The 22,871-nt window shown below is 44.8% G+C and overlaps 1 protein-coding gene across 1 annotated transcript in view; it reads right to left on the reverse strand.

The window, feature by feature from the left end:
* Positions 1-8,794: 8,794 nt before the first annotated feature.
* Positions 8,795-22,871, reverse strand: part of Pkd1l1 (polycystin 1 like 1, transient receptor potential channel interacting) — a 117,769-nt gene continuing 103,692 nt past the window's right edge. Inside the window, exons 45-51 of the mRNA XM_042695022.1 lie at positions 22,712-22,816; positions 21,766-21,906; positions 19,087-19,221; positions 17,567-17,797; positions 16,278-16,439; positions 14,801-14,971; positions 8,795-9,583 (exon numbers count right to left, since the gene is read on the reverse strand). Of these exons, the coding sequence (XP_042550956.1) occupies positions 14,810-14,971; positions 16,278-16,439; positions 17,567-17,797; positions 19,087-19,221; positions 21,766-21,906; positions 22,712-22,816 (936 nt within the window). The 3' untranslated portion in view covers positions 8,795-9,583; positions 14,801-14,809. The remainder of the gene's footprint in view (positions 9,584-14,800; positions 14,972-16,277; positions 16,440-17,566; positions 17,798-19,086; positions 19,222-21,765; positions 21,907-22,711; positions 22,817-22,871) is intronic.

Consider the following 22,871-nt stretch of genomic DNA (forward strand, 5'->3'; position numbering starts at 1 on the left):
ACATGGACTGGATCCCTGTTTCTTTGAGGATACAAATGGGGCACCTGCTGGGCGCTGGTAGCTCACATCTGTAATCCTAGCTACTCAGGACGTTGAGATCTGAGGATTGTGGTACAAACCCAGCCTGGGCAGAAACGTTCATGAGACTCTTATCTCCAATTAACCACCAGAAGTGTGTGTGTGTGGGGGGTGTTTGTGGGAAGAGGGAAATATCTACCACCCAGGCTGTAAATCTCTGGGAGCCAACAGTGGCTCCTGGAACACAAAGAAGCTTCTATGGTGAAAGCCTCCTGAAGCAGACAGCCAGGACTCCTGGATCCGAGAGTGGTGGCGAGCAGGACTGGTGCCCTGAGTCTGTGAGGCTTCTGAACCACACCACAAGTCCAGCAGTGAGAAACAGCACTCAGTGTGGTCCTTGTGCTGTCCTGCCTAAACAGTGATAGTACCGCAACCAAAATATTGCAAGTTACAACCAATGCTTGCCCTCAGATATGCAAATCCCAATGCAGAGACACAAGAAATATGAAGACACACGGCACCCAACTCCTTCAAAATGCAACAACTCCAGAGTAACAAACATTAGCAACAGCAAAATGAGCAGAATCTCAAAGAATTAAAAACAAAGAAAGAGATTATAAGAATAATAAATGGAATTAAATAGGACACAAATAAATGCCTGAATGAATACCAAGAGAACACAAAGAGCTGAGTGAAATAAATAAGACAATGTAAGATACACAAGGAAGAATTCAGCGAAGATATGCAAGTAAAATTGAAATTCTGGAAATAAAAGTCTCAATAAGTCAAATTAAAAAACTCAAAAGCCTCTCCAGAAGACTAGATCAAATTGACAACAGAGTAATCCTTTTTTCCAACTAAGATATGCAAGAGAAAAAGTTAACAAGAAATTTATAAGCAAAAAATAAAAAAAAAAACAAATGGTTCTCCATACTAAGGAAATTTCAATGAAATGTGCATAACACAAGTGGCCAAGCCAGTTAATTGCCTTCGTTGGTCTCAAACATGTGAGTAATATGCATGTTGAAGTCCTTTCTTCAGAACTGATCTCCTCTTGAAGGAGGGTTGGCAGATACAGCCGTTAAGATGGGGATCTCACTAGTGTACTGGTTTTGCTCTGATAAGAGAAGTAACTTTGTTCTCCCATACACAGAGAGAAGACAGGAAGAGACACAGGGAGAAAATGGCTACCTGCAAGCTCCCAAGAGAAATGTGGAACCATTCTCCTTACTCCTCAAAGAGGAACCAACTCTGCTAATGCCCCAAATTTGGACTTCTAGCTTCCAGAAGTTGACCTGACACATGTCTGTCATCTAAGTCACCCATCTTCTGGTCTTTCATTAGGACAGCCCTAGGAGACCAACACAAAAAGATTGAGAAGCTTAAAATCAACATTGCCATTGGGCAGAGGAACTTTGTTCCTGGTGCTGAACAACTGGTGTTGGCCTAGAGTTATACAAAATCATATAGTTAGCTGATTTCCTTCCACACACAATTCCAAGAAGAGAATTCAAGTCCTTCCAAGCCTGGGCTCGCTCATTCCTTGCTTCCTTCTTTGCATCAGTCCTGGGGCTTGAACTCAGGACTTGGGCACTGCCCCTAAGCTTTTTTGCTCAAGGCTACCTATTTGAGCCACAGCTCTACTTCTGGTTTTCTGGTGGTTAACTGGAGATAAGAATCTCATGGACCTTCCTGCTCAGGCTGGATTTGAACCTCAACCCTCAGATCTCAGCCTCCTGAGTAGCTAGGATTATATGCATGAACCACCAGCGCCAGGCTTTGGGTTTGTTTCTGAACGTTCTCTGTATATCAGCTATCAAGAGACGACAGCTTGCCGTCTCTCCCTTGTTGGCCCATTAGCCAAGTAGTTGCTTGGCAAAGGTGCCAGGCACTCCCTCTGCAATGGGGTGTGACATGTCACTCTGTTGTACATCATGAATCATAACCATGCTCCCTGCCGTAGTGCTCTGGCCTCTCCTTTAGGCCCAGACCTGAGCTGGGGTTTAGGCAGAGGTAGTGACAGAAAACATGCCATTGACACAGTTATAAAGGAATCTGCCTGTCATACCCAGCCTTTGGACCTGAACCTCACTGTGTGCCTCCAGATTTGTCATGGCTTTTCTGAAGAGACTGACCATGTCCATGAGCTACCATTTGGTCAAATATGTCCTGACCTCTGTGATGACCATGGATTGGTCACCATCTGTCCATCCCCGGGCCCACTCAAGTGTAGAGAAATAATACTGGCAATAATAATAAAGCTAATAATGGCATGATCTGGGCTGTCACTTGAAGTGGGTAGCCCCGGGCACAGTCTCCTTTCTTTTCTGATCTGAAGTTGCTGGAATCTGTCTGAGTCAAGACAAACAATGGGGACTCTACCAGCACTTACCAGCTGACCCCACTACTTTGGGAACTCACCCTGGGTGGACAGGCTTCCCAATGGAAACCACATCTCATTGTGTGGCCCACTGAGCCCGCAGCTCCAGCCTGCAAGAGCAGCCTTGTTGACCTCTGACCCTCAGCCCATTCACCCAAACAAGGTGAGTATTTCTAAGCCCATTCTAGCCCAGGGAGGACCAGAGACTAAATCTGAACCTATTTACATTCCTTTCCCAGAAGATGATAAATGACTTCCCCATTCAAGACAGGCCCCTCCTGGGGCTCTTTTATTTGCTACTCCGGTTTTAAAAGGCTAAGTTTGTATTGGGTATCTTCTGACTGTTTACTAGCAGAAGGGCAAAAGATCAGATTTCCAGCTCTGGGTGATTCATCTTTGCTCCCAAATCAAAGCCTTGTGTGCACCAGATACTGTGTACACATTAGTCTACTTTGTGAATTCTGCTGGGTCAGGAGGGAAGCCAGACAAAGCCAGGAAGAAGAAAGAAGCTGGAATTTCCTTCCTTCCTTCCTTCCTTCCTCCTTCCTTCCTTCCTTCCTCCTTCCTTCCTTCCTTCCTTTTTTTTCTCTCTCCTTCCTTTCTCCTCACTCTTTCTTATTTAAGAGAAGTATCTAATTTCCCCAGTCTCCTCGTCTAAGGGATGCTTTAGTTTGAGAAAAGTTTTCAACTATAAAACACATATTTCAATCCTTGTAAATATTCCTAACTGTGAGAATCCAATTACTATTTGACAGGGAAGATGGGATTATTCCATGTGTCTGAGACAGATCGATGGTGCAATCTACAAAGAACTGTAAACTGGCATTTGAAAGGTACGGAACATTTTTGCTGGGGTAGGAGCTTAGTGGTAGAGTAGTTACCTGGCATGTTCGATACCCTAGGATCCATCCCTTACAGGGCAATAGATAGGTAGGTAAGTAGAAAATAAAGATGATGACTGATACGATTGATGATAGACAGATGATGGGTAGTAGATGATGATGATGATGATGATGATGAAGATAATGATGATGATGATGATGATGAAGATAAATAGATAGATAGATAAAGATGATAGTGTAATTGAAAATAGTAGGTAAAAAATTATTTCCTTTCCTAAAAAAATAATCCCAGCTATCTAGGAGGCAGAAATTGGAGGATGGAAGGTTGAGGTCAGGCTAATAAAAACAAAAATCACAACAACAAAAACCACTTTTTTTTTTTTTGGCAAGACTCCCATCTGAAGCAATAGCTAGCTGTGGCAGTGGCGCATTTGATCTCTCACTGAAGTGGGAAGAGCAAACTTGGAGGATTATGTGTCAACCAGCACAAGCATAAATGGAACTCATTCTTGAAAAATACCAGAAGTGGAAGGGACTGGCAGGGTGTTATAGTGATACAATGCCTGCTTGCTAAGTTCAGGGTCCTAAGTTCAAGTGCTAGTGCCACACACACATTGTGTGAACACCTATGATTCCACTTAGGAGATTATAACATTTTGTCATACGTAGACACTAGTTTTGGTTAAGAAATTGTCTGTCCCTGTCACTCAGAGGCTGCTGCATTACTAGGACAGGATGAGGCATACACAATTCTATAGAAGATTTTCTGTGACTCTAGTCTACTCTTCTTTTCCTTTCGTTTTTGTTTTCGTGCAAGTACTGGGGCTTGAACTCAGGTCCGTGCACACTCACTTGGATTTTTTTTCCTCAAAGCTTTTGACCTACCACTTAAGCCACACCTCAGCTTCCAGGTTTTTGCTGGTTAATTGGTGATAAAAGTCTTTCAAGATTTGTCTGCTCAGACTGGTTTTGAACCTTGATCCTGAGATCTCAGCCTACTGAGTAGCTAGGTACCAGCTGCTTCTCTGATTTTCTTTTTCTTTTTTTGTCGGTTGTGGGGCTTGAACTCTGGGCCTGGGCGCTGTCCTTGTGCTCTTCAGCTCAAGGCGAGCGCTCTACCGCTTGAGCCACAGTACCACTAACTTGTTTTCTAGTGGTTTATTGGAGATAAGAGTCTCACGGACTTTCCTGCCAGGGCTGGCTTTGAACCTCGATCCTCAGATCTTAGCCTCCTGGGTAGCTGGGATTACAGGCGGGAGCCACTGGCACCTGACTGCTTCTTTGATTTCCTTCCTTCCTTCCTTCCTTCCTTCCTTCTTTCCTTCCTTTCTTTCTCTCTTTCTTTTCTTTCCTTTTTCTTTCTTTTTCTTTCCTTTTCTCTTTCTTTCTTTCTCTTTCTTTTCTTCCTTTCTCCTTCTTTCTTCCTTCCTTCCTTTCTTTCTTTCTTTCTTTCTTCCTTCCTTTCTTTCTTTCTTTTGGTTGTGGGGCTTGAACTCTGGGCCTGGGTGCTGACCCTGAGCTCTTCAGCTCAAGGCTAGTGCTCTACCACTTGAGCCACAGCGCCACTTCCAGTTTTCTGGTGGTTAATTGGAGATGAGTCTTTTGGACTTTACTGCCCAGGCTGGCTTTTAACTGTGATCTTCAGATCTCAAAGTCCTGAGTAGCTAGGATTACAGGCCTGAGCTACTAGCGCCCAGCTTGCCTCTTCAATTTTCTAATCACTGGTACCAGGCACTGGGATGTTAATTTGTTCTTATAGGTTTTTTTTTTTTTCCAATTGGTTGGCTTGACTTGGGAAAATATTAAGAATTATGGCATCTATCACTAAGAACTGTTCAGTTTTTTGGTCTCCTTTGCCTGTTGCTCTGTACACCATACCATCATTTTTTTGTGTTTGCTTTTCTTATACCATAGGTTTTATCCTCTGGTTCACTCCATTTCTTTCTTGGTATTGATTTTCTCTCCACAGGACAGAATTAGGGATAGTGGATCCATTGTAGATCTTTTTGATTGTTTCATGTTTGTTTAATGTTGGTTGTTTTTTATTTTTTGTCAATCATAGAGCTTGAATTTGGGGCCTAGGCACTATTCCTGAGCTCCTTCTGCTAGTTCTTTACCACTTTGAGCCACAGCACCACTTCTGGTTTTCTGGTGGTTACCTGCCTGGGCTGGCTTTGAACTTCGACCCTCAGATCTCAGCCTCCCGGCTAGCTGGGATTACAGGAGTGAGCCACTGGCACCTACCTTAATGTTTTTGAGACAGAGTCTCATTATGTAGCCCAGACCTTGAACTTGCCAACCTCCTGCTGCCTCCTCCTAAGTGCTTGGATTACAAGCACGCATCACCTCCTGGCTAAGTCATCTATATATAAAATTTACCTTGAAATTTCAAAATTATCTTTAAATAGTTATACAAAGGGATTTCAGCTCAACATCCTAATCTGTGTCACTCCTTCTGTCATTCTCCCCTATCTCTGCCAACACCACCATCCCCTCAGGTTACCTCGGTCTGTTTTCACATCTGTACATTGAACTTTATCACCCTCCCTACCTTCTGACTGCATGTTAATAGGAATGCTTCTTTCTGTGGTTGTGTTGTAATGCCTGCTGCTGGTGGAAAGAGCCATCTCAGTTCTTCATTACTAGCTTGCATGGGTTTGTTATGAAACTGTTTTAGTTCATTTAGTTTTGTGCCAGTACTGGGCCTTGAACTCAGGACCTGGATACTGTCCCTGAGCTTTTTTCATTCAAGGCTAGCACTCTACCACTTGAACCATAGCTCCACTTCCAGCTTTTTGGTGGTAAGTGGAGATAAGAGTCTCACAGACTTTCTGGCCCTGGCTGGCTTCAAACTTCAATCCTCAGATTTCAGCCTCCTGAATAGCTAGGATTTACAGACATGAGCCACTGGTGAATGGATGAGAGTTCTATTTCTACGTTAATGCTGTAGAGACTTATCTGCTTTTGGAAAGGCAAAATGTCATCTTCTGCTTTTGTATTTTTTTTTATATAACTATGGTCTTTATGCTTGTTTTGTTTGTCTTCCTAGACTCTTTGATTGGACAGTAAATGTTTTTAGCTTTAAACTTTCTTTTCTTTCTTCTTTCTCCCTTCCCTTCCCTTCTTTCTTTTTTGCTAGTCCTGGGGGCTTGAACTTTGGGCCTAGGTGCTGTCCCTGAGCTCTTTGCTCAAGCTAGCACTCTACCATTCTGAGCCACAGCACAACTTCCAATTATCTGGTGGTTAATTGGAGATAAGAGTCTTATGGACTTTCCTGCCCCAGTTGGCTTTGACCCATGAACCTCAGATCTCAGCCTCCTGAGTAGTTGGGATTACAGGCATGAGCACAGGCACCCAGGCTTTCCTTCTTTCTTGTGCTCATCATGAGGCTTCAATCAGGGCCTGGCTGTGGTTCCTGGGCTTTTTTACTCATAATTCAAAGGAGGAAATCATAATGCAAATTGGCTTATAGATTGAATTCAAGTAGTAATTAGAAGAAATTTTATGTTTTCAAAACATTTATTAAAAATTAGAAAGTTTTAAGCCAGGAGCTGGTGGCTCATGCCTCTAATCCTAGCTACTCAGGAAGCTGAGATCTGAGGATGGCTATTTGAAGCCAGTTCAGACAGTAAAGTCTACAAGACTCTTATCTCCAATTCAACACTAAAAAGCTGGATCTGGAGCTGTGGTTCAAGTAGTACCATCCTTGAGCAGAAAAAGCCAAGCAAGAGCACAAGTCCCTGAGTTCAAGAAGCCCCAGTATCAACAGAGGCAGGGAGGGGGGTGGGGTGGGGTGGGGGGAAGGGGGTTGGAAGACTAGAACAACAACACTTGTAATTGTTTTCAGAAAGGAGGGAAGTGGAAGACAGGAAGGTATGAGAGTCTGGGAAATGGATACATTGTATACATGTGTGACTATTTCCCAATGAGCCCTCCTGTACAGCTAATGTATGCTAATAAAAACAACCGATGTTTGTATTACATTGGTTGCTCTGTGGTTGGCAACTGAGGTCCTGAAAACCTTATTCCATCCATCTGCCTTCACCTGCTTCAGAGAATGCCTGCCCCACCAGGCCTTTGGAAGTCATTTATCATGTCCAACATACATGCAGGTGCTCAATTCAATCATGTCCTCAGCATTCTTATCTAGGTATGTAGGGTTTAAAATGGATTCAAATGTGGCAGTCCAGCTGACTTCAAAGATCAGATTAAATCACCATTTTATATAGTGGATTAGCTAAATCAGGAAAAAAATTCACTTTTGATTGTTCACTTTCTAGTACAAGGATTTTATTTCCAATCCCTTATTTGAGTATCAGATCTGTCCTGGTCTCTTTCATTGCATATATTAGCACTGCAGGATAACTCACAGAAACAACCTCAATGTGAGAGAACAGGAAGTTTGTAAAATAAGGTTTCAGACTTTTTGAAACTAAAAATTAATTTTTTTTTTTTTTGCCAGTCATGGGGCCTGAGCTCTGGGCCTGGGCGCTATCCCTCAGCTCTTCAGCTCAAGACTAGCACTCTACCACTTGAGCTACAGCATCACTTCTGGCTTTTTCTGCTTATGTGGTGCTGAGGAATCGAACCCAGGGCCTCATGCATGCAAGGCAAGCGCTCTACCACTGAGCCACCTTCCCAGCCCTAAAAATTAAATTTTTATTAGGAGTTGTACAAAGGAGTTACTATTCAACGAATCAGTTTATAAATAGAATGCATCTTGATCACTGTCCCACTTTCATCCTTCTCCTTTAACATTTTGGGCTCTGAATAGCTAGCATGGTATAGGCCCGTGAGGATAGGCTGGAGAGACTCTTGCCTCCCATCTGGACTCTGAGTGCTTGGGACTGGTGGGTGACAGTGTAAGGGTGCTGAACTTGGATTTCTGCCCTGACTTCCCTTGTACTTATTGTGTGAACTGGAACAATTAGCAACTCCTTTGGGCGTTAGCTCTTTTCAATTTAAACACAAGGCTAAATCTGCTGAAACTGATTTTCCTGGCTGGGCACTGTGGCTCACACCTCTAATCCTAGCTACTCATGAGGCTGAGATCTGAGGATCCCCTTTCAAACCAGTCCAGGCAGGGACATTCATGAGACTCCTATGTCCAATTAACTACCAAAAATACTGGAAGTGGGGGAAGATGGGAAGGGATGGGAAGGGGAAACAAGGGTGGAGGCAACAATGCTTGATAAAAAATGTACTCATTACCTTGCTCATGTAATTGTAACTCCTCTGTATGGTATTTTCACAATAAAAAAAATTGAAAAAATACTGGAAGTAGAAATGTGGCTGAAGTGGTAGAGTGCCACAAACCTGGGCTAAAAAACTAAGGGATAGCCCACAGGCCCTGAATTCAAGTCCCAACACACAGAAAGAGAGGGGGGAGGGAGGGAGGAAGGGAGGGAGGGAGGAAGGGAGGAAAGAAGGAAAAACAAAAACACTTATGCTGAACTTTCGCTAGTTTTAATGATTAGGACCTTTGTCCTGTGGAGGGAATCTTGCATTACTGAAAGCATGCCCATCCCTTGCCTTAAATCCATGAAGTAACCCCTTCTGGACAAAAAGAAAAAAGTCCTGGATACAGGTTTGTTCTGGGCCAATGCCCCAATCCTTTCATTTGTCTTCCTTGGGTCCACAGCACACGTGGAGCAGAAGTAGAGTTGGAGGCCAGTGACTGAAGCTTGGCCAGGGGTCCTCAAGCAAGGCAGAGGCCACTTGTGTCCAACCGTCCCTGCCACCCTGCTGGAGTGGTCAGACTGCAAAGGCAGTATATGCAGGCTGCATGCTTCTTGGCAGACTGTTTCCAGTATCAGTTTCCAAGTGGTTGTGGCAAGCTACTCATGACACCCATGGGCTGAAGCATGTTGTCTTGAGGAACGAGTTGTCAGCTCCCTTGACCTTGATGTGGGTGTGCGTGCTCGCACTTCTGCATCAGTGCCTTGGCCAGATCGCCAGGTATTCTCCCAGCAAAGGCCCCGCCAGTGTACTCGATAGAGATGTGTGGTTACTGACACTGGCATATTGTAACCCCAAAGAACCTAGAGTTGAGGAGATCCCAGCATGACTCAACTTCTACAGAATCTGACAGAGCTCAGGGCTCATCCCTCTTCCTGGCTGGGTCTTGGTACAGTGGAAGTGGAAACAGATGCTTCAGGCCATCCACAAAGCCAGAATCTTGTCAAGTAGAAAGCAGAGAAATTGTGGATGGCCTGTGACTTCAGGGCTGTTGTGCTGAGGGGTTTCATCCAGAAAAGATAAGCCAGGAATGGATAAACCAAGAGTAGGGTGGAGAGACGAGGTACCCAAATGCACATTTCTGATGAAGTCATTCTCTTGTCTGCTAGAAAAATCAGTAATATAGTCTATTAAACTTTCAGTTTATATCATTGATACAACTAGCTATTATGCCTGTTTTGTATAAGTCTTAAGTTGTATGTGTGTGTGTGCCACTCCTGTGACTTGAATTCAGAGCCTGGACACTGTCCATTAGCTTTTTAACTCAAGGCCGGTGCTATAGCACTTGGGCCATAGCTCTACTTCCGACTTTTTGTTGGTGGTTAATTGGAGATAAGAGTCTCGTGGACTTTCCTACCTGGGCTGTCTTTGAATCATGATCATCAGTGCTTAGGCTCCTGAACAGCTAGTGAGACACCAGTGCTCAACGGAAAAGCTTTTCAAAAGGACCTATTGCATCACTCAACTAAAGAGATAGATACTAAGAAGACAGAGTTCCAGGGCTTACACTTTACACTCAGGACGTGGGTACTGTCTCTGAGCTTCTTTTGGTAAAGGTTAGTGTTTTAACCGCATGTGCCACAGCTCTATCTCTGGCTTTTTTGATAGTTTATTAGAGATAAAGAGTCTCACAGCCTTTCTTGTCTGTGCTGGCTTTGAACATGATTCACAGATCTCAGCCTCCTGAGTAGTAGATTACAGGCGTGAGCCACCAGTGCCCTGGTTGAGAAATAGTTTTAGGGGCTGAGAAGGTGGCTCAGTGGTAGAGCGCTTGCCTTGCATGCCTGAGGCCCTGGGTTTGATTCCTCAGCACCACATAAGCAAAAAGAAAAAAGCCGGAAATGGTGCTGTGGCTCAAGTGGTAGAGTGCTAGCTTTGAGCTGAAGAGCTGAGGGACAGCGCCCAGGCCCAGAGTTCAGGCCCCACGACTGGACCCTCCCCCCCCCCCAAAAAAAAAATATATAAAAGAAATAGTTTTAATGGTTCTTGTTTTTTGGTGTGTTTTTTTTTTTTTTTAAGTCTTTCTGTATTTCTACATCTATTTTGGACTCCTTCCCAGGCTGGATATCACAAGAAAGGCTTGTTAGGTTTAGAACTGTTTAGATACTTTTTACAAATATTGAATACATTAGAAGTCAACTCAAACCCTGACACTACAGAGACACAGCTTCCTGTGCTGTCTGGGATCACACACACCAAGTCTGCCCTCAATGAGCTCAGAAGAAGGAATGTTCTAAGGGCTACTGATTTATTCCCTCCTGGCTGACAGAACACCAATAAAGTTGAAATATTATTGTCAGTCCTGTATTTGTCTGTGTGCTAGACAAACACTTGTGACACTGCAGACATAAACCAGGACCTTCTGGGTTGCTAAGAAGATATAAGTTATTTACGAGAGCTGAATTTTCTCCCAGCGAGGGTTGTAGAAGTTGAATTCTGAAGGACTGAAATGTGGTATCAGCTGCTTCTTTTTTGAAGAAGTTTTCTGTTACAGCTTGGAGCATTATAAACTCTGACAATTATCTTCCAAAAATAACAGGCAAAATCTTGCATCCACATGCTAGTATGTAGTCAGAAAGTATCACCAACAAATCTATGATACTGCTGGGCGCTAGAGGCTCCCACTTGGAATCCTAGTCACTCAAGGAGCTGAGATCTGAGGATTGCAGTTCGAAGCTAGCCCGGGCAGAAAAGTCCATGAGACTATTATCTCCAATTAAGCAGAAACAACAACAACAACAACTGGAAATGAAGCTATGTCTCTAGAGGTAGAATGTCAAGCTGGAGTGAAAAAGCAAAATAAAGGTGTGAGATCCTGAGATCAAGTGCCAGGATGGGCTTTAAAAAAAAGAAGAAAGGCAGGCAGGAAAGAGGGAAGGAAATTGAAGAAAAGGAAAAGAATGGAGAGGAAAAGAAAAGAAAAAAAAGGGAAGGGAAAGAAAAGGAAAGGAAAAAAGGAAAGAGAAGATAAGATCTGGTCTTACAGTCTAGGGGCCTGAGGTCTAAAAAGGTCAAGGTGCTGGAAGGTCCTGGCAGGGAAGAATTTGTCTTTAGGGTCTCATAGTTCCATGGTTTGGCACAGCTTATTTCTAATTGTTACATGACGTTCTCTCTGGTGGTTTTTTTTTTTTTTTTTTCCTTTTCGTTTCTTCTTAGTAAGGACAGAGTCCTATTGGATTAGAGCCTACCATCATGACTTCATCCTAATTTTATCATCTGAAAATCTGGCCATCTTCACAGGCCTGAAGGATTAGCACATCAACACTTTTCCTTTGCAGGAGAGAACACAGTCGGAACATCACAGATACGTTTGTGCAACTGCAGTGACCTGAGTGAGATCAAGCACTAGTTTTTGACAAAGAAAAATTCCACTAACCCAATGAAAGTAAAAGATGAAAAATTGTTTATACTTTCTTCTTTTTTATTTTGGAATAAAAAAGACTTATTTTGGAAGGCTGTTAGCATCTTTTAATAGTATCAGGGGGTTCACTGTGAGAATTCCACAGATGCATGGTAGTTCACAGTGAGCTTGGAACAAGTTTACTCTATGAATCCCTCAAGCTCCTCCTCCCCTCCCCCACTTCTCCACACAGTGTTTGGTGGGTTTCATCATGTTATCGTTATATATATACATATATGCATGCACACATATACATATGTACAAGTATATGTGCATATGCAGATATACATACATTTACCTATACATTATACCTATGTATAATTATACATATATACATATACACATATACTTAGGCCATAGGAAGATCTAGGAGCAGGATATTTCTCCATCTGCAGAAAAGCCAAGAAACTTGGGAGGGAGGAAGGGAGCCAGGTAGGAGAGGATAAGGGAGCTGTCACCCAAGGCACTGAGTTGCCATGCGTTACTTAGAACACAAAGAACAACATCATTTGCAGATAGTTATTGATAGCTCCAGGCATCCAGTTTATAAAGATACAAATCTTAATTATTAATGCTGGGGATAAAACACAACTGTCCTAAAGTTAGGAAATTCAAGTGGATTGTTTGCTGGGCTCCCATCAACATAAAAAGGTCATTCTGCAAACTCCAGCTGGACTGACCAGCTCCAGCATGGTGACAGCCCTTCCTTCCTAGACATGCCAGCTAACACCTGTGGCAGAGAGACCCTGGGTACCTGGGGGAGAGATGCCTGTGGGGGCCCTGTGAGCTGTCCAGGCTTGGCCACAGTGGCTTTTGTGAAACACAGTCAACACATGCTTCATAAGGTGATTGTCAAGTTGAGCCTTGGTGTCTTACACCCATAATCCTTGCTACTCAGGAGGCTGAGATTTAAGGATCAAGGCGCAAAGTCAGCCCAGGCAGTAAAGCCTGTGAGACTCTTATCTCCAAGAAAGCACCAAAAAGTCATTAAATGGAGCTGTGGCTCAAGTGGTAGAGTGCTAGCCTTGAATGAAAGAGCCCAGGAACAGTACCTAGGCTCTGAGTTTAAGCCCTAGAACCAGCACAAAACAAAGCAAAGCAAAAATTCAACTCTGTATGTGGTACAAATAGCAATATGTCTTAGGAAAAAGATCCACACTCAGTTTCTATAGGATTTGCAATCAAAGTATTCTCCAAGGCCATGTGCTCTCTTCCATGATCCTAGCTACTCAGGAGGCTGAGATCTGAAGATTATGTCCCAAAGCCAGCCCAGGCAAGCAAGAAAATCAGCGAGATTTTGATCTCCAACTAACCACCAGAAAACTGGAAGTGGAGCTATGGTTCAAAGTGGTAGAGCACTGGCCTTGAGCAAAAAAGAACTCAGGGACAGCATGCAAACCCTGAGTTCAAGCCCCACAACTGACCAGAAGAAAAATTCTCTAAATTTCAGGAAGTTAGTGTGGATTCCTGTACATTGTGAGTATTTATGAACTCACATCAGTATCTGATGTATGTACAAGATGTTATTCATCTTGATTATATATTTGTGGTTCCCCTAACTCTAAGAATTAAAGAATATGGATACAAGTTGGACACCAGTGGCCTAGAATCTTAGCTACTCAAGAGTCGGAGACTTAGAGGATTAAGGTTCAAAGTCAGTCAAAGCAGGAAAATCCATGAGACTTTTATCTTCAACTAACCAGCAAAAAGCTGAACTGGAGGCGTGACAGAACACTAGCCATGAGCAAGTAAGTTGAGAACTCAGGGGCTTGAGGTCCAATTGTAATAATGACAAAGATAATTGAATAAATATACACACATACATGAGATTAGCATGCCTCAGGGACTGAAGATGTGCTACCTGTGGTACAGCACTTGGCTAGCATTTACCAGACCCTAAGTTTGATTCTCAACATTGGAAAAAGTATTGTCCTGTGAGGCTTTCAAACTGATAAAATTTCCTTAATCTTAGTGGAGTTGTTTCTAACAGTACATGTAAGGAATGATATAGTACTGGCTTTCAACTTGAGACAGAGCTGCTATATTATTATTATTATTATCAATTTTTGGAGACAGGCTGGCCTGGAACTTGTGTTGTAACTGAAATTGGCCTCAAATGCACAATCATCCTGTTCTCGCCTCCAAAGTGCTGGACTGACAATTGCATACGATCATGTCCAGTTTAACTTGAGATATATTCTTATGTTCTAAAAAAATCAATTCTCACTAGGCACTGGTGGCTCACGCCTGTAATCCTAGCTACTCAGGAGGCTGAGATCTGTGGATCATGGCTTGAAGCCAGCCCAGGCAGGAAAGTGCATGAGACCCTTATCTCCAATTAACAACAAAATAAAAAAATGTTGGAGGTGGACCTGTGGTTCAAGTGGTAGAGCACTAGCCTTGAGAAAAATGCTCAGACACAGGCCCTGAGTTCAAGCCCCAGGAACTTTCTTCCCAGGCTGGATGGAATCATGCTCCTTCTGCCCTGAGGCTCCTGTGTAGCCTGAATGACAGACAGGCATGTGCCACCATGGCCAGCTATGGGTTGACTTCAAATCATAATCCTCCTGATCTCAGCCTCCCAAGTAGCTCAGATTACAGGCATCCATTTCTGTTTCCTGGTCTTTTGCTGGATAGGGCAGATATTTATGCCCTCATTTTAATCTAGAAGTCATACCACACATCCTTATTGAATCATTGAATCATTTCTCAATTCTGGCCAGAGCACAGGTTACAACTAATATTATGCTTACAATAATCAAATATTACTATAATAAATAATTGTATCTAAATAATTAAATATTATTTATGTAAATGGACCTTGTAATTTGGAACAGCAACCACTTCAAACCAACTTCAGAACTTGACTTTTATTTTCCAATGAAGAAAACTGACAAAAAAATAATTTTGTGTGTTTCTTACCCTAGTAACTTAGTACTGTGAAATGCCTGCTAGCAGAGAATCATCCGCCCTCCTCTCCACAGTTCTTCCAGGTTGGTTTTCTAGACCAGGAAGTTCTAGGCTATCAGACAAACCATTAATCTTCCTCAGAAGCTCATCGATCAGAAGTGAACATTCATCCAGGTAGTAATTCTAAAAGACAGGAAGTGAGGTTAATACATGCATTTGGGGCAGAAGCAAGGTGGGGGAGCTTCTGTCCTTTCCTTGTTATTCGAAGCACTTAGGGGGTATAGACTTTGGAAGGATGGCTGTGCTATGTGAGAAACACACTGGACCTGGGGCCAGAGGGGGACACACAAAACCGCGATGGTTAATGGTAGCAATCTGAAATCAAGGCCCCTTAAAGATAACACGCCTGTAATCCCAGCTACTCAGGATGCAGAAACCTGAGGACTGTGGTTCAAAGCCAGCCCTGGCAGGAAAAGTCCATGAGTCTCTTATCTCCAATTAACCACCAGAAAACTGGAAATGGCACTGTGGCTCAAGTGGTAGAGCTGAAGAGCTGAGGGACAGCGCCCAGGCCCAGAGTTCATGCCCCACGACCGACAAAAAAAAAAAAAAACAGAAAGAAAGAAAGAAAAAGAAAAAAAACCCTAGCAGTTTGAAGAAATAAATCAGTAATGAATACACAATATCAGTAATGACTGAATGGCATTAAGGGCAAGGAAAGCAGGTGTCACATGCAGAATGACAGGATCACAGGTGACAGGCAGGTCTCAAAACTTCCCTGAGGGATGGGTGACCATCAGCCATGCATGACAGTTGAATATTCTGAGAGCAAGTGCCTGCTTAACACTCTTGCTTTCACAACTGGGGTAACCTGCACCGTGTTCAGGGCAGAAGTTGAGTCTAGTAGCAGGTACAAAAAATAAACAACTAATGCTAAAGGGGACAGACTATGCTGTATGTGTGACACTAGTGCGTACACTTGCACCTGTTGGAGAAGATCAGAAACAGCATCCTTCCAACAGCACAGGATAATTATAAGGATATACTGTACTGCAAGCTAGGCACCAGTGGCATACGTCTGTAATTCCAGCTATTCAGGAGGCTGAGATCTGAGGATCGTGGTTTGAAGCCAGCCTGGTTAGAGAAATACATGAGACTCTTATATCCAATTAACCACCCAAAGCTAGAAATGCATCTGTGGCTCAAGTGATAGAGTGCTATCCTTGAGTGAGACAGTCACGTAAGAATGCAAGGCCCTGAGTTCAAGCCCCAGTACTGGCACAAAAGAATTAAGGGAGGAAAATGTACTTGGAACTTTCTCAAGTGCTTTAGAAGGACAAGGGAAGATTCTCTGGTTGAGAATTAATTTGGAGTCTTGGCAGTAGTACTGGGTGCCCAACTACAGTGATGCTTTGGTCAAGCCAGATTCTGCGAGAAACCTTATCCCAACTGTGCTACTGTGCTCATGGCTCCAAGTGCCCACACTTACATGCTCTCCAGTCTCCTCAGTCTCTTCCACCTTTGGCTTTTCCAGCTCTAGCAAAGTCTGCACCTCCTTCCACACATCAGCAGCAACATCTTTAAGTGTTACAAGAGATTGACGGTGTGGAGATTTTCTTTTTCGGAAAAAGATCTGGAAGCAAGAACTTAGCTGGAGAAGAGAAGAAGACAAGTTCTGTATTATAAACTTAAAAAAATGGCTTTGTTAACCTAATGATTTATGAGATGGAGATGTATGGGATGCTGCTATTTTATAGGGTTTTAAATTAATTGAATTGAGCTATATTGCAGCCAGTTGAACTGCACAATGGAAAATAATCTTATTATTGAGACTGTTTCCAGTATCGAGTGGAAGTATATTTCCACATCTCTGATTCAGTGTCCCCTGGTGAGCCACCTCTGGCTGTGGGTGGACTCTCATTGGAGCAAGTGTTGTGCCTGGGAGTTATATAGAAAGGGGTCAGGGACCCAGCAGGCTATTGTACTGAATGATCCAACAATGGCTACAGGATATTAGTCCCTAGGTTGAAGCTGAAATCTGTGAGCCCAAAAGCCTTCAAGGTTGCTGGGTGTATTGTCCCACATCTCTAATCCCAGATTCTCAGGAAGAGATTGGATGCACCGTGTTTTGTGGCCAGCCTTGGCAAAAAGTTCATTAGATTCCATGCTTCAACAAACCAGATATGGTGGTTCATATCTGTAATCCCAGCCACTCAGGAAGTAAAAATAGGAGGAACACAATCCAGGCTAGCCTTGGGCAAATTATGGAAGACTTTATGTGCAAAATATTATCTGGGTGCTGGTGGCTCACATCTGTCATCCTAGCTGCTCAAGAGACTGATATTTGAGGATCTGGGTCAAACCAAGCTGGGGCAGGAAAGTTTGGGAGACTCTTATCTCTAGTGAACCACCAAAAAGCCACAAGTGGAGCTGTGACTTAAGTGGTAGAGCTCAAGCCTTGAGCCAAAAATCTCAGAGACAGCACCCAGGCCCTGATTTCAAGCCCTAGGACTGGCACAAAACAAAACAAAACAAAAAATGTCAAGTGTAAAACAACACTGAAAATTGTAGAAGAAACCAAAGGAGAAAATATGTGTGGCTTTAAGTTTGGCTGTTAAGTTTTTAGATGTGATTCCACAGGTCAGGGGTCCAGGTGGACGCCATGCAGGAGGTAGACTCCCAGGGGACTTTCTGGACATATGACAGAGGACTTTCACTCCAACAGCAGATGAAACTTGCACAAATCTTGACTTCAAAGTCTTGACCTTGTCTACATACCATTCTGAACGACATGGTGGCCATCAGTAGGAAGAATGCCACACAGTAGCAAGCTGTGGATCGCCGGCCGGCCTCTGAGAGGCTGTGGAAGAAATCCTTCTGGTTTCTTCCCAGAAAACGAAAAGGCAGCCTATGGATGGGGTCTGCAGAGGGATTAGATGGCAGCACCCAGGTGAAGAGCAGAAACGAGAGCAGGTGGAAGTGGGCAGCCAGTAATAGGACTCCAGCCAGCTGCAGGGAGAAGGCCCACCACATTGACACCTCTTCTTAGGATGGAAGATTCCTTTGGAGATCTAGATGCTTTTAAGAAACACTTACAGAAGGAGCATTTGGAGTGTGGCCCATGCCTTCCCTGGTTTAAGAACTAGTGCCCCAAAGATCAGTCTTCATGCCTGTAGCCCTCCCAGGCCTCTGCTCCAGATGTACCCTACTCCCCACCTCACATTCTGCTGCTGGGCAGATTCCTGCCTCCCTACTGCAGGCACACAGGGCTCTTCCGACAGCTTTCTAGTTCCCCTATTGGCCAGGCCACACACTTGGCCTGTGATTAATGTCTAGCTATAACTGGCCATCTCTCTGTGCCTTTGCCATCAGTGGCATCCCCTGTCCCCACCTCTGGCCTTCCTTCCTAAAATGCTTATCTACAATGCCATGGTTCTTCTGTGAAAACCCATTGTTACTGGGAAGAGAGGGCATACTGGGAAGAGGGGTGTGTGTGTGTGTGTGTGTGTGTGTGTGTGTGTGTGTGTGTGTGTGTGTGTGTGTGTGTGTGTGTGTGTGTGTGTGTGTGTGTGTGTGTGATCCATAAGTCCCAACACTTAGCAAAGGCTAGGGGAAACCAAAGGCCCACTGTGAGGTAAATCACATCCCATGCGGTGCTTGGTCCTGGCTGGACCTGAAGGGACCTTGGCTGGAGGTGTTTTGTCATTGATTCCCTTTTGTTTTCACCTTAGTCCCTCAAATGGCTCTAGTGCTCACAGGCACACTTTCCAGCCTGGACGATGGACTAGCATCTGGTTCTCCATCATAGTCACATGTTATATGTGCAAGCAGGCCCTCGTGGCCTCTGCTGTCATCCTGGCCCTGTCCTCTTCCCAGCTCATACCCTAGGATTCATTCTGCTACTTTTTTTCCTTGTCAAGTAGAGTCTCATGACTGTGTGCACAGGGCTGTATCTCAGCAAACTACACTGGATGGCCTGCCCAGTACCTGGAATGACTGCTAACTGGAGAGACCCACAAGGGGCCCCCACAGTGTTCTCAGTGCTCAAAGAATGCTCATCAGTGATAACCCCTTACATTAGTGATAATGATATACAGAGTAAGTGTTAGATTCTTAAGTCCTGGTGACTGTGGCCATCCCATCATTTATTGTACAAATAGTATTACCAGCAATCTAAAACCACCACATAATGGATCGGAGGACTGTAATTCTGCATGGTGCTACACCTTGCTTTTCTCTAACTAATGAGAGTGTGCCAATGTATTGTTTGACCATGGAAATCATTATCCATTTCTTACCACTGGGGCAAAGACTCTGATGAGAAACAGGCACATCCTGGAAGAGCAGGACACCATTTTGTTCAGAAAGCCAAGAGCATGAATGCATTTCCACATCCAGAAGAAGGAGAGGAGTCCCTGGAGCCACTGCACCCTCTGAGACAGAAGAACACAGCACATCATTTTGTAGGCCAATGGTTAAGAAGGTACAGAAATGTGTGTGGGCCTGGATTCATTGACTGATAGAACTACATAGACCAAGAATCTCCCAGGGACACCCAGTGCCAATGTCTGTAGAGGAGAATGGATAAGAACCAGGAGTAAATTCAGACTCAAGTGCATTTTCCAGAAGGCCTCATGTGAGTCCTGGCCTTGCCATTTCTGTGATGATCTAGTTATTTTTTCCTCCAAACAACCTGTTATGCTATAGGGAAGTGATCATGGGGTTGGGGAGAGAATGTGCAGTGTGTTCTCTTTATGAACGGAATAGGTAAGGAGCTGCCAATGCTTTCCATTGGTTTAAATAATTCAGTCCTTATAAAAACAACAAGCAATAACATGCTTCAGGAATCAATGGCTCAGATAAAGAGATGGGACAAAGGCAACAGCTGGAGATGTGGCAGATGTAGGTCCAACCCATGCCTCTCCTCCCCACTTAACCTCTCGGCAGGGTGTTCACCTGCTAAAGGGCTCACTGAGAAATGCATTCAGGGACACAGTCTAATCCATTGTCACCAAGACCATAAGCCAAAGAGAAAGAAATGACAGCTGTATGTTTAAAAAACCCACATGGAGCTGGGAACTGGTGTTTCAAGTCTGTCATCCTAGCTACTCTGCCTAGGCTGAGATTTGAGGATCCTGGTTCAAAGCCAGCCTGGACAGAGCAATCTGAGAGACTCTTATTGCCAATTAACTAGCAAAAAGCTGGTAATGCAAATGTGACTCAGTGGTAGAGCATTATAGCCTTGAGGGGAAAAAAAAAAAGCCAAGGAGAGTGCAAAGCCTTACGCCCCAGTATTGCACACAAAAAAATGCTAAAAATAAAAAAAGGAACAGCATCCAAGACACAGAGCATCTAGACACCTAGTCCCTGTTGTGGGCAAGATATGTACTCTCTTCCTCTATGATGAGAGTACTTCCCTGGAATCTTAGGCTTGGCAATGCATTCTAAACTTACTTCCAGTAGGGGAATGCCATTATTAATAGATAAAAGAGGAGTGATGTGTACAGACATTTCCTGGGTTCATGTCCAGCCTCAGGACTGACCCACGAGGCCTGGCTCAGCTCCAGTCTAAGGAGCGGTAGGTGTAGACTTCCTTGTGCAAGGCTGTTTCCCCTTGCCCAGAAAAGCCCAGAAAACTGCTCCTAAAGCTGTAGTTCCAGTAACAACTTGCAAAAGGAGATTTTATATTATTGTTGTTGTTGTTTTGGTACCAGCTCTGGGGCTTGAACTCAGGGTTTGGGCACTGTTCCTGAGCTTTTGTGCTACCAGTTGAGCCACAGTTCCACTTCCAGCTTCTTTTTTTGTAGTTCATTGGAGATAAAAGTCTCATGGCAGGGTTGGGAAGGTGGCTTAGTGGTAGAGCACTTGCCTAGCATGCCTGAAGTCCTGGGTTCGATTCTCAGCACCACACAAGCAAAAAGAAAAAAGCCGGAAGCGGTGCTGTGGCTCAAGTGGTAGAGTGCTGGCCTTGAGCTGAAGAGCTGAGGGACAGTGCCCACAACCAGACCCCTCCCCCCCCCAAAAAAGTCTCATAGGCTTTCCTGCTCAGGCTGGTTTCAAACTGTGGGCCTCAGATCTCAGCCTCCTGGGTATCTAGGATGACGGGCATGAGACACCTGTGCCCAGCATGTGTATTTTCCTTCTGGGAGAAACCTGCGTCATTTCCCACCCAGGTTCTTTCAGGGCACCTCTTGTTTCCCAGGGCTGGTGGGTTTCTGGGGCTGGCAACAAAATTGTCTCTGACGGGTGGATGGGGATTGCGGAGCCAGGGCTCAGCTCCATGCTCCTTGGAGAACAGCTAACCTCCTGCGGCCCTGTCTATGCCGCAGGCAGCAGAGCCAGGCCGGAGGCAGGATTAGAGATGAGGGGAGCTAAAGGCGGGGAGCTATTACAGAAGGTGCAGCCAGGGAAGGGAGATGAGAGGGGAGTGAACCTGTCACTCTTCTTCCAGTTATGTTCTGGAAGAATCCTTCCCGGGCATGTGAAGTCACTCTGGACGATGGGGTAGCCCCAGTGCCCTGGCTGCCCTCCAGAGGGGTGGGAAAGGAAGCGGTGAGGCCTGCGGGTGGGGAAGGGATTGGCCGAGGTGCAGCAGGACCAGGCAGGGGTAGGTAGACCTTACCCATAAGATGGGGTCCCCGCCCTGGGAAGGCCCCCCAGGGCCGCCGCACACCCACTCATCCCGTGTAGACTGTGGAGCCGCGGAGGGGCCTGCGGAGTCCCTGGCTCGGGAGTTCTGCTGCCCGGGATCCGGCACGCACCGCAGGCCAGACCCCCGCGGACCCCGGGACCCGTGCGTGACCCCCGCACGCGCAGCAGGCCCCGTGGCCTCCGGGACCCACGTGCGTGACCCCCGCACGCGCAGCAGGCCCCGCGCCCTCCCGGCCCTCTCCACCCTTCCTAGACTCACGCTGATCCGACTCTCGGCCCGCACCCACCACGCACGCGCTGCCAGAGCGGCCCGCTGCCCACCGCACCTGACTCCACCGCGCCACCGGGAGGAGGTCCACGCACGCCAGACAGCGTCCCCGGCCGAGCTGGTCAGCCGCGTCCTCCGCGAGCGCGGCGAGGCGGCCCGAGGCCGCGCAGGAGGCCAGGGCCGCCCCGGCCGCGGAGAGCTGCAAGGCACCGAGGGGAGGACGCGGTCAGCTCGGAAGGACTCAGCTGACCCCTGCAGGACGCACCTGCAGACAAGCCCCGCGCGGCGGCCCACGCCTGTCCTCCCAGCACCCAGGAGGCTGAGATCGGAGGCTCAACATCAGCCGGGCAGGAGCGTCTGTGAGACTCTCATCTCAGTTAACCAGACGTGGACAGACGTGGAACTGCGTGGCTTGTGTGGTAGAGTGCTAGCCTTGAGCAGAAGAGCTCAGGGACAGCGCCCAGGCCCTGAGTTCAAGCCCCAGGAATGGCGCCAAAAAAAAAAAGTTATATAGACACAAAAATTCATTTTATCATGAGTGTGTTATTATAATGATATATCTATTATATAGTAGATATTACATAGACCATATTATACATAACATTAATACATCACATATAATAGATACGCTATAATACATATTACATATTGACATTGATAGATTATGTTGTATATGCCATATATTATGTAATATACTACACAAAAGTATGTATTGAATATACTGTATATTATATATAGTAAAATAGTAATATGTTTATTAATATCATATAGTATATGTAGTATACATAATATATGATATACACAATATGCTATAGTATTATAATACTAGACAATTATATATTAAGATGACATAATAAAAATTATATATAATTATGTGATTATATATTATATATAATTATATGATTACACAATATGTAACAACTATAACATATCATAGAAAACAATAAGATCATATAGTATTATCATTCTGAATTTCAGAACAGAAATGACCCATGGAAGCCTACCTCGAGCCAGGTTCTGGGCTTCCGCCAGCAGCTGAGGAGACCCTCCTCAGCAGTCCCACAGAGCTGAAGGCAGAGATGGGCCACGTGGAGCACCAGGAAGATGAGCTGGTGGAGAGACCACACATAGGCAAGATAGACAACAACTCTGTGTGAGCTGGTG

This window comes from Dipodomys spectabilis, unplaced genomic scaffold (assembly GCF_019054845.1).
Source record: "Dipodomys spectabilis isolate Male_0828 unplaced genomic scaffold, ASM1905484v1 ptg000178l, whole genome shotgun sequence".
Classification (NCBI taxonomy): domain Eukaryota; kingdom Metazoa; phylum Chordata; class Mammalia; order Rodentia; family Heteromyidae; genus Dipodomys; species Dipodomys spectabilis.